General features: G+C 37.9%; 2 protein-coding genes across 2 annotated transcripts; both read right to left on the minus strand.

The window, feature by feature from the left end:
- Nucleotides 1-794: 794 nt before the first annotated feature.
- On the minus strand, nt 795-3,199 carry LOC149400612 (ranBP2-type zinc finger protein At1g67325-like). The gene is made up of 7 exons (XM_089611137.1): nt 3,047-3,199; nt 2,861-2,906; nt 2,391-2,506; nt 2,045-2,240; nt 1,505-1,618; nt 1,254-1,366; nt 795-1,167 (listed from the first exon to the last, which is right to left on the minus strand). Exons 1-7 carry the CDS (start codon nt 3,059-3,061, stop codon nt 1,039-1,041), a joined length of 729 nt encoding a protein of 242 aa, XP_089467263.1. The 5' UTR covers nt 3,062-3,199; the 3' UTR covers nt 795-1,038.
- A 415-nt stretch (nt 3,200-3,614) lies between these two features.
- On the minus strand, nt 3,615-5,490 carry LOC149400613 (uncharacterized). Its single transcript, XM_089612644.1, has 3 exons — nt 5,138-5,490; nt 4,742-5,035; nt 3,615-4,396 (listed from the first exon to the last, which is right to left on the minus strand). The coding sequence occupies exons 1-3, from the start codon at nt 5,243-5,245 to the stop codon at nt 3,824-3,826; spliced, it is 975 nt and encodes a 324-aa protein (XP_089468770.1). The 5' UTR covers nt 5,246-5,490; the 3' UTR covers nt 3,615-3,823.
- Nucleotides 5,491-13,370: the final 7,880 nt, after the last annotated feature.

A 13,370-nucleotide genomic window follows, 5' to 3' on the forward strand; every position in this document is an offset into this window, starting at 1 on the left:
TGCCTCTCTTTAAGAAACGTTTGTCGTCTTGGAAGGGCTGCAAAGTACAAAGATAGTACAGAAAGCTGGCAAAGAGGACTGTAGAGATTAAAAACGACAAATAACTTTGGAGCCCTCTTGTAGGCTGCTGTAAGTTTGAAGTTTGAACGATGCAATTGGGACATGAGTGTAACCGAAGCTTTTGTCATATATGTTTTTCAGGGTAGCTTTTATGATATTCAAATGCAAGTTAACGCGAGCTCTGTAACGTTTGCATTATTGTATCAAGTATAATATATAAACAAAATGACGTCATGATTCAACTATGTTGTAAACCCTGCAACTGAAAATTGATGAGATACACCAAATCACCTTGGAAGATTAGACTACTCAGCAATGCAGAATCAACAATACCAAATTGATAAACTTATAACTCATTTAGCTATATGTATCACTGTTCTAGTGCCTACTGTCACCATTTTTTAAACTTGAAAAGATTCTTGCTTTTTTAATCCATTATTGTTTCTCAAGAGCAATATTAACTCGGGAAGAAAAAGGGTTACTAGATCAAGAGTTTTGGATTATCCCTTGTGATATAATCCGGAGACCCGTTCTTTCTTACTAAGTTTGAGTCAACATGTTCCCCTGAGAGGCTCATGTTGGTACTACACAAGTTTTCTTCTTCTTTATATACAAGACATGCAATTTCTGGGTTACAAGCACACTATATTTTTAACTTTCACTGCTATTTTCAGTACTGGATTTAGTTCGAAAAGAAGACATCGACTGAGAATCATTACGGCTGTGTAACTTAGTATATCAAAGTTAGATTCTTATGGATCAGAATTATTTATTCATACTTTATCCAGCAGACAATATATATAAGAGCAAGAAGTTGAAAAAACAATGCAAATGTCTTAGTTTTTTTGTTCATTCAAAAGAGGTCAGTGTGTTTAAAATGGTTTCGAGAACATGAAGCCAGGAATTTCGTGGGTGTAATATACATTATATAATGAGACAGGCATACATTTAGCGACGACGGGTTCTTCTGATTATCTATCAAGGACTTGGTCTCGCGGCTTCGCATTCCTTTCTATTACAGACGGTTCGGAATGGATAGTTTAGGTTCCCACATTCCCCGCAAGTCCAGCTTCCCCCCGGAGCACCAGAATTCGGCTGGTTCATACCCTGCAACATATATATATATATATATTGTGTGTGAAACTCTATACATGTTTAGAAACGAGAACACCGTCCAAGCACGAGAAACTTACATAAGAAGGCCTGGGGGCCCCACATTTCTTGATGTTGCAGACAGTTCTGAAAGCAAAGTTCACATTGTCGCATTTGAGGCATTTCCAATCCCCGTCGTACGAGCTATCGGGACCTGCAATTTTCGTCGCAATTAACAAGAGTGGGTTTCTTTAATAAATAGGATATGTAATTGACTTTTATCTTTGCACTAAAAGAGAAGAATAGTGACTCTGATAACTTAACAAAGCAGAGAAAAACTCAACGTAATTACCTCCCCGGCGTTTCCTAGAAGCTGGAGTTTCAGGTGTCATCGATCCGGGCCAAGGATATCCCTGGAAGCCGAATCCATATCCATTCATTGGGGTAGGCGATGCATAACCCATGCCTAAATCAACATAAAAAAATGCTTAGAGTAGTCCCTTTGTTTACAAGTTTTTTTTTTTTTTTTTTCATACAAACAATTGCTTATCCATACTAACTAATAACGAGGAGACGTATACTCTCTTTTCTTTCTCTCATAATTACTTTTGTTGTGTAATCAATTCTTAACATAATAATTTATTTTTATTTTTTTTACAAATTTTACTAACAATTCTATGCTTGTTAACATTCAAAAATCTAATTTTGAAATCGCTACGGCGGACATGAGGGCGCAGGTAGTGGCGGAGCCAGGAATTGCAATCCAAAATGTAATAATTGATAAAAATTTGGCGTAAAAATCATAATTCTCAAAAGTTCAAAAGGGCATGTGCCCATTGGTCCTTAGCAGTCTCCTTAGACTTCACGAATCACAGAGAGAGAGAGAGAGCACCTCCGAAACCGGCAGGTTGATACGGAGGAGCATGGGCATAGAGGCCGGGATGAGCAGCGTAGTTATAGTGCATCACAGGCGGAGGAACCGGAGACCCATAACTGCTTGACGCTCCGTACGGTATATAAGGTGGCGCCCCAAAGCCACCGAACTGAAACGGGGGCGGTGTGCTATACTGACTGCTCATCGGATCGTGCTGCATCACAAATAATATTAACCCAATTCAACATCTTGGTTCTCGAGTCGAAAAGGTAAGCTCCGCCGATTCTTAGTTCTAGATACAGTCTCATGACTCATAATTAAAACCCGGCTGCTTATAATATGATATATTATAGTATATCGTTACCGGAGGAAAAGCAGGGGGGCGAGGGAGACCACAGTTTGCTCGATTGCAAACGCCTCTGAATCCGAAGTTCACATTTCCGCAGTCGGGACAAGTCCAATCCCCATCGTTCCGCGAGTCTGAAATCCCACACATTTCAAAGCAAATAAAGTTAGAAGAGATGAATTGGGAATAGCTGAGAGTAGAGAAATTGCGTCAGAATGAAATCCTTTGTTCTGATGATCCTAAACCAGTAGCTCAATTCAATTGCAATTCAAAATCTTGCTCGCGAGAATGATACAAAGAAATATAGCGTCGTTGATTTCATGTACAGATATGGAAAGATGAAAAAAAATAAAACCCTTGAAACGGGAAGTAAGACTAAGAAACCAAACAATCCAAAACAAGAAATGCGAATAATGAATATTTAAGATACTAACAAAAAAGAAAAAGAGAAAAGCGTCGTCACAGTAAATCAGAGGAAATCGAATTACCATCATTTCGAGACCGCTTTGACCCAAACGAGCCACGATTATCGACCTAATGGAAAGAAAGAACGAATAAATTAATCAAGGAACAAGAAAATTATATTTAAGAAAATAACAGACATGCGTTTAACGGAAAATGAGACTGAATGTAAAACTGAGAAATCGAACGAATCAGAAAAGGTGTAGAAAAACCTTGGCGGAAGCCATAGTTAAGAGCAGAGAGGGTTGGGTTTGATTGCGTTTACTGTGTTGCTCTCAAAGTCAATTTAGGCACGGGAACGACTACCCCACAAGTTTAGGTTTCTTTCTTTCTTCTTTTTCTTTTTAGGAAGGTTTCTGTCTTTCCTTTTTAGCGTTTTTATTATGTCTATACTCTACACACGGTTGGATTACATAAAACACGTTTTTATGTCTATATAAATAAGAAAACTCACCATTTACCATTTTACAAGATTATATATCCCCTCCTAGTATGGAGTATGGATTTAGATACAGTTCTCCCATTTTTAGTATAAAAGTATATCTGTATATATACGGTATTAGTATATTACCAAGAGATAAATACGAGACTATAAAAGTCTTATCATTTTAAACAAAATAAAGACAACTAATGTCAATAATGACAAATTAAAAGCTAAAATTTAGTTTAATTGACACATCATCATAATGGACTATTTAAACAAAAAATTTAAAACATTAGATAGTTTACAATTTCAATATTTGAAGATAGCTAGTCCGTTGATAAAAACTACCCATCCCCTCCTTCCAAATGTAAGAAATGCATATATTGGTCTTCTTAGCATTTTTTTTTCTCCATAATTTTATTCACATTAAAGTTTTCCAATAAATTTTATGGAATCTACTATGTACAAATTAGAGAGAAAAAAAATACTTTATAATAATACCAAGTGTAACACAAATTTTTAAAGAGTCCACGAAGAAGCTCCTTTAGCTACAAGGAAGCAAGTTCTACAACAACTTTTTGTTCTCATTCCTTAAATCTTTAGCAATCTGACTCAAATCCATCTTCTCGATAATCTCGAAATGCATTTGCAAATCCGGGGCCTCGCCTGCGAAATACGTTTTCTCAAACACCTCAAGCTTCTCCGAGTGGGCTCGAAGCAAGCCCAACATTGTGTCCTTCTCGGCCCGAATCCAAGGCCTATTGGGGTCGCACCACTGCCTCGGAGTCCCGTGGATCACGAACCGGATTCCCCTCGAGACTCTCTCGATGGTGTCCTCGTCGGTGATGTAGGCCCCGCGGGAGTTTAGCCCAACGTCCACGTAATGGGCCTCGGAAACGCTGCTCAGAAGGGCTTGTTCCGAACCTGGTATGATCGGTGGATCGTTGTGCTGTTGTTGTTGTTGTTGTGGAATTGAGAAGCCGAGCTCGGTGACGAGCTGGTTCAAGACGGTCCCGCCTTTGCTGAACCCGAATACGAGAGTTTTCGGGGTCTCGTGACTCGGCTGAGACTGAGACCCCGAAGCGCTGCTTATAAGGCTTGCCTCTTTCTGTTGTGTCTCTGATATGATATTTTTAACCTGCCATTTTTCTTTGTTTACAATGCAATGACTTGATTGAATATAATCATAGATAAAAAAAAATATATGTAAAAAGAAAACTACTGATCATAAGCTTAATTGTATAATAAAAACAACTCTTGTAAGCACTTGTTCATTGATAGTTCCACGGTGAATAAGTGCTTTGTTTCTGATACTCGTTGTAAGTTTCTCTCCTCTAATACCTTTTATTTATAGACTTTCACAAATTCTAACCAATCTATATCAGAACCCTAACTATGAATTTATATCCTCAGTATCTACTGTCTACTGTTTTTCTTTGTCCTTGCAATATAAATCATCAAAGCTAAGTGAAGGAAGAAGAACCTGTTGAAGGAAATTCGATAAGAGCGCAACAGTTGATCGAGAAGCAGGAAATCCAGTTGGGTCATAAGATTTTGGATCACCCCATTGATTCACCGACGGTATAAAATCCTTGTACACGGCAAAAGGACCGTTGAAAACAGAGGCTTCGATAACCCAAGAATTGACGAGACCGCCTCCGAGCTTTGAGACCAGGATTTCGGCGATGTTTTGTAGATCGGAGAGCCTCTCTATCACCGGATTCCCTGTCCCCGAAACTCGGTCGCCGCTGAAGAATATCGCATTCGCCGAAGGGACCTGGAAATTTAAAAATTAAAAATAATGAAAATGAGCAGTCAATGATTCAAGTATGAAGGACTCTGAGCTCGGATTTGAGCTTGAGTTTGAGTTTGAGCTTACAGAGAGTGATCTTGAAGTTGGAGAAAGGCAGAGAGAAGCTGCGACGTTGTAAAATGATCTACCATTGGCGTGTAAGGGGACTTTTAAAATCCCTCTCCAACGGTCCATATCGTGTAGAATAAGTTCTGCATAAAAATGATTTTAGATGGGAACTTTTCGCGAACAGTTGGTGTGCATTACTGAATGACTTGTCAGAAGAAAACAGTTAAAATGGGCTTGTTTTGACAAAACGTAATGGTTAAGGTACGAAACGAATTATATTTCGCGGTAAACGCTCTGAAAGCGATCTGATTCCTTTTGAGGTTGCTTATGGTTTCGAGTTTCGACGATAATTCTTTTTTTTTTTTTTTTTTTTTTTTTTATTGAAAGTTCGGATTCGGTTGCTCAGTTTATAAAAAGCCGCCGAGCGAGAGTAAATAATCAGTTTTAGACTTTTAGTAACAGCGACACGTACGAGTAAACGACGTTATTTCTGCCGTTTCGAACCCTCTTATTTACGAAAAATAGTCACGTCGACGGAAAATCGAACGGAAAAATTGTGGAAAAAGCAAATGATATGCCGTTTTAAAATACCATTTTCAATGGAAAACCGACATACCGATGGAAAATCGAACAAAAATAATGTTGCAAAAAATATGTTAGATATATATATATATATATATATATATATATATAATACATATTATGTACTAAATGTATATATATATATATCTTAATTTTGATATATTTAATACATATTCTATATATGCAGTTTATATATATATATATATATATATATATATATATATATATATACTAAAAATGGGTAATAAATATTCAATTATAACATATCAATTTTTTTAATAATATTTTTTTATAAACATCCATTTTTATCATTTTATTCATTACTTTTGATACGTAGTAATATAATTAAAAATATTATTGAAAATACAATATTAATTAAAACACTAGTACAAAAACAGTCATTGGATGCGACTTTTTTCGCACCTAAAGGTCAAAAGTCGCACCCAATGATACCTTTAGGTGCGACTTTAGGTGCGACAAAGTCGCACCCGAAAGTTCGCACCTAAAGGTGGTGGGTGCGAAAAGTCGCACCCGATGGTCATGACTTTTAGGTGCGGATTTCCGCACCCAAATTCGCACCCATAAGTCAGAAAAGATGGGCGAAAAAGTCCGTGGGAAAACCATTGGGTGCGACTAGTCGCACCCAATAGTTCGCGGGAAAGCCATTGGGTGCGACTAGTCGCACCCATCGGCCTACCCGCCAAATGTTTGGGTGCGACTAGTCGCACCCAATGGTTTTCCCGCGAGACTATTGGGTGCGACAAGTCGCACCCAAATGTCTACCCGCCAAATTTTCGGGTGCGGATAGTCGCACCCGATAGTTTTTTTTAAATTTTTTTTTTGGTTTATTATGCTTTTCTATGATTATAATAAAATAATACTTACTAAATAGTTTATTAATTAGAAAATTCATTAATTAATTCATAATAATAATAAAAACTAAACATTTGTTGTTCGATTACAATAATTATTATAATGTACGAAAAATGAAGGGAAAAAAATGTTCATTCTTTTCCCTTTCCTTTTCCTCGGTTTGTAAACCACTCCTTGAATGATTTACTCCCTCTTCCGCCAAATCTTCCTCCGGAATTGCTGCTACCTCCTCGTGTAATGCCGCTCGTACGCTCTCGCTGGAATTCTGCTGAAGCTGGCGGCGTCGTCTGAGCATCTGCCATTGAAACTGATGGCGGCGTTGTCTGAGGCGACGGCGTCGTCTGAGGCATCGGTGGCAACATGCCGGGCGACATCTGAGGCATCTGTGGCATCGTGCCGGACGACATCTGAGGCAAGGGCGAAAACTGCTGCGTGAACGCGAACATTTGTCGCTGCATCTCCTTCATCTGCTGTTGCTGGGCTCGCCTCGTCTCATCCATAGCGAGTTGTTGTGCCGCCACCTTAGCTTGGAGCTCGTCAACCACTGGATCTGGAACGCGGCGCCGCGACGAGCCTGAGCCTGACGACGAGCTTTCGTCCTGAGCCTGAGCAATAGCCCAAGATGATCTCGGGACCGCTGGACCTATTCCAACGTACCAATCTTGACGGTTCCCGAGAATTTCTAGCATCGCGTGCTCCTCTGCGTCGTCCTGGTTAAAGACTATGCCTTGCTCTTCTGCTTGTCGCTGAAGATCCGCCAGTAGAGTAACTATCCGCGCCTTTACACATAAGAAAAATGATTAAAAATTAATTATTATGCAAGTAACGTAATCGTAATTATCACATATGACTTACATGTGCTCGTCTCGCCCAATCTGTCGTCCATTCACCTTTTCTAATATGGTGTTTTTGCTCCCACGTCGTTAACGCGGAGCCCAAAGTCCCATCATCCTTACTCTACAATTGTTATGAAAGTATAAGTATTGAATTTATTTCAAATTAAGTATTTCAAAATTAAAATAACTTACGTTCAAATGACGATGAGCCAAGAAAGAAAGAGATCCTTGAGTCGACCTCGTCTTCTTCTTCTTCTTCGAATTCTTCTTGTTTTTGTGGAATTAGATTCTCCGGCGCTCTCTCACTCCTTCCCCGGTGGTCGTTCCTGGTCCGGCGTCCTCGTGACTCACGGCTGACAGTGTGGTGGGAGAAGAAAGGAAGAAGAATGGGAAAAGAAGAATGACAGCGTGGCGACGGAGTACAGAGTGAGAGGGAGCCGACGAAGCTCGGAGTGGCGGCGGCGACGGAGCTCGGAGTATGGTGGTGGTCGGAGACTTTTTAGGAGAGAAATCGGAGAGAGAGAAGTTTAAAGTTTGGTTCGGGTGAAATGAAAACCGAGCACTTTAATTTATATAACCCTTTGAATTTGGGTGCGACTTTATCGCACCCAATGATACTTTTGGGTGCGACAAGTCGCACCCAATGACACTTTTGGGTGCGACAAAGTCGCACCCAATGATATTTGTAAAAGAGGGGAAAATTTGGCCGCTTAAAAATTTGGGACCTTTAGGTGCGACTATCTCACACCCAATGACACTTTTGGGTGCGACTAAGTCGCACCCAATAACACATTTTTACCAAAAGCGGGGGAAGTTGGCTGCTAAAAATATTTTCAGCCTATGGGTGCGACATAGTCGCACCCAATAGTTTTGAGAGACTTTTGGGTGCGAAAAGTCGCACCCAAAGTAAAAAAAATCAGCGAAAATTTTCGGCGAGTTGTTTGACTTATGGGTGCGATAAGTCGCACCTGAATGATTATTTGGTGCGACTTTTGGGTGCGAAAAGTCGCACCCGAATGTCTGCCGCACCTGAAAACAGTATTTGTAGTAGTGAAAATATATCCATTTTTACTAGTAAAAATTTATTTGTTACATTTATATATGAACTTTTATCCTATATATAGTAGGCCTGTAACCCGAACCCGAACAGACCCGACCAGTTTCGGGGTACACCAAACCGAACCGCTGATCCTCGTCGGACGATTTCGGTTATCATCGGTGGAACAGCGGGTCGCACCGACCCAACCCGTCATCAAGAAGCCCTAAAATATTTGTTTTCTCTTTCCGTTTCATCCCACTGCTTTGCTATACGATATTTTTCTTCTCCCACTTCTCTGATTTTGGACGCTGAAATTTCATCGCGCTTTCTCTTTGCTATCTTAAGTTAATCATCGATATTTTTTCCAACAGATTTGATGTTAAACGATGTCTTTCTTGTGTTGTGCTCATTGTAGATACGTCGTCTGTAACTTCGGCCGAACAAAATCCATCGAAGACTCTCTCTGTAAGTAGAAAAAAAAAATGGGCTCCATGTGTTTGATGTATTGACTCTTTATAAGTCTTCTTCATGTTTTGTTTTCTGAAGATGGTTTTTTTTTTCCTTTACTGAGATGATTCTTCGATCCAAAGAAATTGAACACTATGTGTTCAATGTATTGACTTTCTGAATTTTTTTTTTTATGTTTTTTACAATTCTTCATGTTACTTATCATCAGAAGCACGTTTATGCTCTTGTTGGATGTGCAAATATAAATCTAATCCTTAATTATGCTCTTGTTGATTTTCTTTTTTCTTGAATCTTCTGCTGATTGAATTTTTTGTGCAACCAGAGCCATCTTCGGCTATTTCAACCCAGGCGAACAAGGAGGAAATTGATTCTCAGTCTGTGTTTGTGGGCAATGTGAGTCATCATCTTATATAATTGATATTTTTTTGTTTTCTTGACGAGTCTATTTTATTTCACCATTAGTCTCCAACTAAGAATTGGATATACTCTAAATAATACAGATTATATTAGGTTAAGACTGTATTGTTTTGAAAAGCATCGGCGAAAAAAATATACTACGTGCACAAGACGAAGAAAAAAACACACTTTTTTAATTTTTTATTTAAAAAAAAAAAACAAGATTCATAATCCATTAATGCAATAGTAAAATAGTACAACAATGACAAGGGGAACATCTTATTTTTGTGATATTATTTCATGACTACATTACAGTATTACTGTATAGTTTATATGATGAAACGAATAGAGATGATTGAAATATTGGTTACTAGTGGATTAGACCATGCAAATATCTTGACGATAGGGAGAGAAATGTGTAGTGTGCAATGGCGAATTTTTTTTATAGGTGTAGTCATCTAATAGTCGGTAAAACTAATAGCCGTTGAGATACACCATTGTTTTGATCATAAGGAACTTCATTAGATAACTACGGAATGAACTCTAAATGATGTGGATAACTTGTGCATGTGGAATTAAAGCATTTTGTCCAAACGAAAATGTTAAGTTGTTTAGTATACATCGTGTAACTTAATAATTTTTCATGACTAATTTAGAGTAACATTGAGAGCCAGATACTATGACAGTTTACACGAAGACCACTAATCATTGTTTCTTGTTATTTTTTATTTCTTAATACAGACCTTTGATTACAATGGATACTTTTTTGGAGCCAATTCCAATAAGCAATCATGATGAAGATGATGAAACTACAAACAACACTCAAATAGTCAAACAACTTTGGGGAAGAGAAAACCTAAAAGAAGATCCGAGGTATGAAACCATTTTGTCAAAACTTCAAATGGTTTGAGGGCTATTTGTAATTATTGTCAAGAGGACTTTGCTTGTCATGGAAAGAAGCATGGTACGAGCACTTTGAATTCTCATATGGGAAGGTGTAAAAAATTATCGGGAAGGCAAGAGAAAGAAGATCCCAAGCAAACAATTTTGATACACAAAAACGAGAGTGGTGACGTGGTTAGTAATTTGACTACGGCTAACTTCACTAAGAAAAAAGGTAGGAGGGCTTGTGTTGAGTACATAGTTGGTACCGAGTTACCGTTCAAGCACATTGAGAATCGTTTTTTCAAACAATTTTGCTTCACCATTCAGCCTAGACTTGCTCTTGTTTCTCGAGTTACAGTGGTTAGAGATGTGTATCAAACATATTTAGAAGAAAAAAAAAGTATGAAGACAATCTTGCAGAAGTATAGAGTGTCTCTAACTACAAATACATGGAGGTCTATTCAGAATCTAAACTATATGTGTGTAACCGCTCACTTTATAAATGACAACTGGAAGTTGCATAAGAGAATCGTCAATTTTTTCCTTGTTCCCAACCACAAAGGAGATGCTATTGGAAGGGAGCTCGAGACATGTATCCGCGAATGGGGAATTACAAAATTAGTTTCAGTCACAGTCGATAATGCTTCCTCAAATGATACAGCATTGACTTACCTGCAAAGAAGACTACAAGACATCCCCGGTTGTGTTCTTCTGGATGGTAAGTCTTTGCATATTCGTTGTTGCGCTCAAATAGTGAATTTGATTATGACTGAAGGTTTTAAGGAAATCGATGATTCTGTTGAGATTATCAGAAATGCAGTGAAGTTTGTTCGGTCTTCTACAACAAGAGCAAAGAAATTTGATGAATGCTGTTGAAGAAAAAATCGACTCTAACGCTGGTTTGTGCCTAGATGTTCCCACCCGATGGAACTCAACATATCTTATGCTAGAGACAGCAATAAAATACCAAAAGGCATTTGATATGATGGTGGTTGACGGAAATTACGAGAACTATTTTAGAGAGAATGAAGATGGGAAACAACGGAAAGGGCCTCCAACTGATATCGATTAGGAGAAAGCAAAAGAGTACATTACTTTCTTGAAGACATTCTATGAGCTAACATTGAAGTTCAGCGGGACACACTACACGACGGCGAATTTGTTCTTCCGTGAAATCTATGAAGTTAGGCAGCTGTTAACAACACTAAAGTCAGCACAAACAAGTATTTTAAGAAACATGGCTTTCAACATGAAGGCTAAGTTTGATAAGTATTGGGGTGATGCAGACAAAATCAATGACATGTTGATTATTTTCGCCGTTCTTGACCCTCGGTACAAGATGGGACTTGTGAAGGTTTATATCGAAATGGCAATCGGTGAAACGATGGAGGCTGATATGGTGTGCTTTCGAATTAAAGAGAAGTTGCAAGAATTGTTGAATTTTTACAATGAAAACCATACATCTACCAAAGAAAAACAAGTGTCTCAATCACAGCCAATTCCTCAAAGCAACAATTGTACTTCGGCCATCTTGAGTAGACTTATGGAAACTTGTGATTACAGTCATGGTGCTAGGAATGAAGTTGATGCATACTTGATGGAATCGCGCGAGCCGCTTGTTATGTCTGTTAAGTTTGATATACTTTCTTGGTGGAAGTTGAATTGCTCAAAGTATCCAACTTTATCATCCATTGCTCGAGACATCTTAGCAGCTCAAGTTTCAACTGTTGCTTCTGAATCAGCATTCTCTACGGGTGGTAGAGTTCTTGATAAATTTCGAAGTTCTTTGCACCCAAGAATGGTAGAAGCTTTGATTTGTTTGAGGGATTGGTTGATTGGCGACGATGTGTCATTAATTGTGGAAGAACTGAAAGAAGAAGTAGAAAATCTACAATCTTCAGAATCGATCGTGAAAACAGGTAATTTATAACCCCATTCCAATATTAGAAGCCCCAAAAAACTGTTCAAAAAAATTATCAATAATATTTTATTCCAATATTCTTGTGTGTACTTTTATAATTGCAGAGATATTAGCAGGGTCTCTTCATTTCGAATCAGGATGGTCGTGTTCTTTTTCTGGCTCTGGCTCTGGCTCTTATTTTTAAACAAGATATATTGTCATTTATCAAGGTAAAAATAAAACATATATGATATATGATTCATGATCTTACTACGAGAATTCGAATTAATTCATTATTAATTATTTGTTTTGTAGGTCTTCGTCGTCATGAAGTTTAGCAAAGAGCAACAAACTTGACAGACTTGAGTTCCTTTTTATTTTATTTTTTGCATAAGACTTGAGTTTTTCATGATCAAGAGAAAAAAATATTTATTTATTTTAGATTATGGCGATTTTCTAGTTTCTACGATTTTTTTTCGTTTGGATTTTTTTATATAGATTTGCTTTAAATATTTCTATTGATTTTTGCTGAATGTTTTACACTTATTTACATTACTAAATTACGGTGAACCCGAACAACCCGACTCGAACCGACCCAAACAAACCAATCCAAACCAACCCGATCTTTTTTTGTTCGAGTTGGTTTGGTTCACATACCATAAGCGGTTTGGTTTGGATTTTCAAATTGACAAACCGAATGCGTCGGGTTAGGTCAGTCAAAAGTATAAAACCGAATAACCCAACCCAATGTACAAGCCTAATATATAGTATTTGTCTACATAAAACAAATGTAATATATAAATAAAAGTAAACAATACTATTGCAAAATTAGAACCTGGTTAAATTGGTAAGGGCTTTCAAGATTCGTGTGGATGACTCCGTATCCATTCCCATATTTTGAATTTTCTTTAACTTTTGAAAAAAACGACAAACTAAAACGAAAATCGACGGAAAATGACAAAAAAAAAAACAAAACGACGACAAAAGGAAAAATTTGCTTTACGCCGACCGTTTTTACTCCGGCAGCGCGCCGCCGTCGATTTCCGGCGAATTTCGCCGGCATTTAAAACTCTGGTATTATATGAGAACGAAAGGGACATGCAAAAAGAAGGAAGAACATGTTTGCCTTATTTTTTAGAACGGGAGACATTTATGCATATTTAATATATGTTTCCAAATTAATGTCTATTTTTAATATAAAAAGGGTCTTGTGGCTAACTAGCCACTTGAAACTTTGGCATTTGCAAAATAGCCAATCTTTCACAATTTGAG

Source organism: Urtica dioica, chromosome 4 (assembly GCF_054948205.1).
Source record: "Urtica dioica subsp. dioica isolate 48M chromosome 4, U.dioica_male_clone48M_v1_H2, whole genome shotgun sequence".
NCBI classification, from domain to species: domain Eukaryota; kingdom Viridiplantae; phylum Streptophyta; class Magnoliopsida; order Rosales; family Urticaceae; genus Urtica; species Urtica dioica.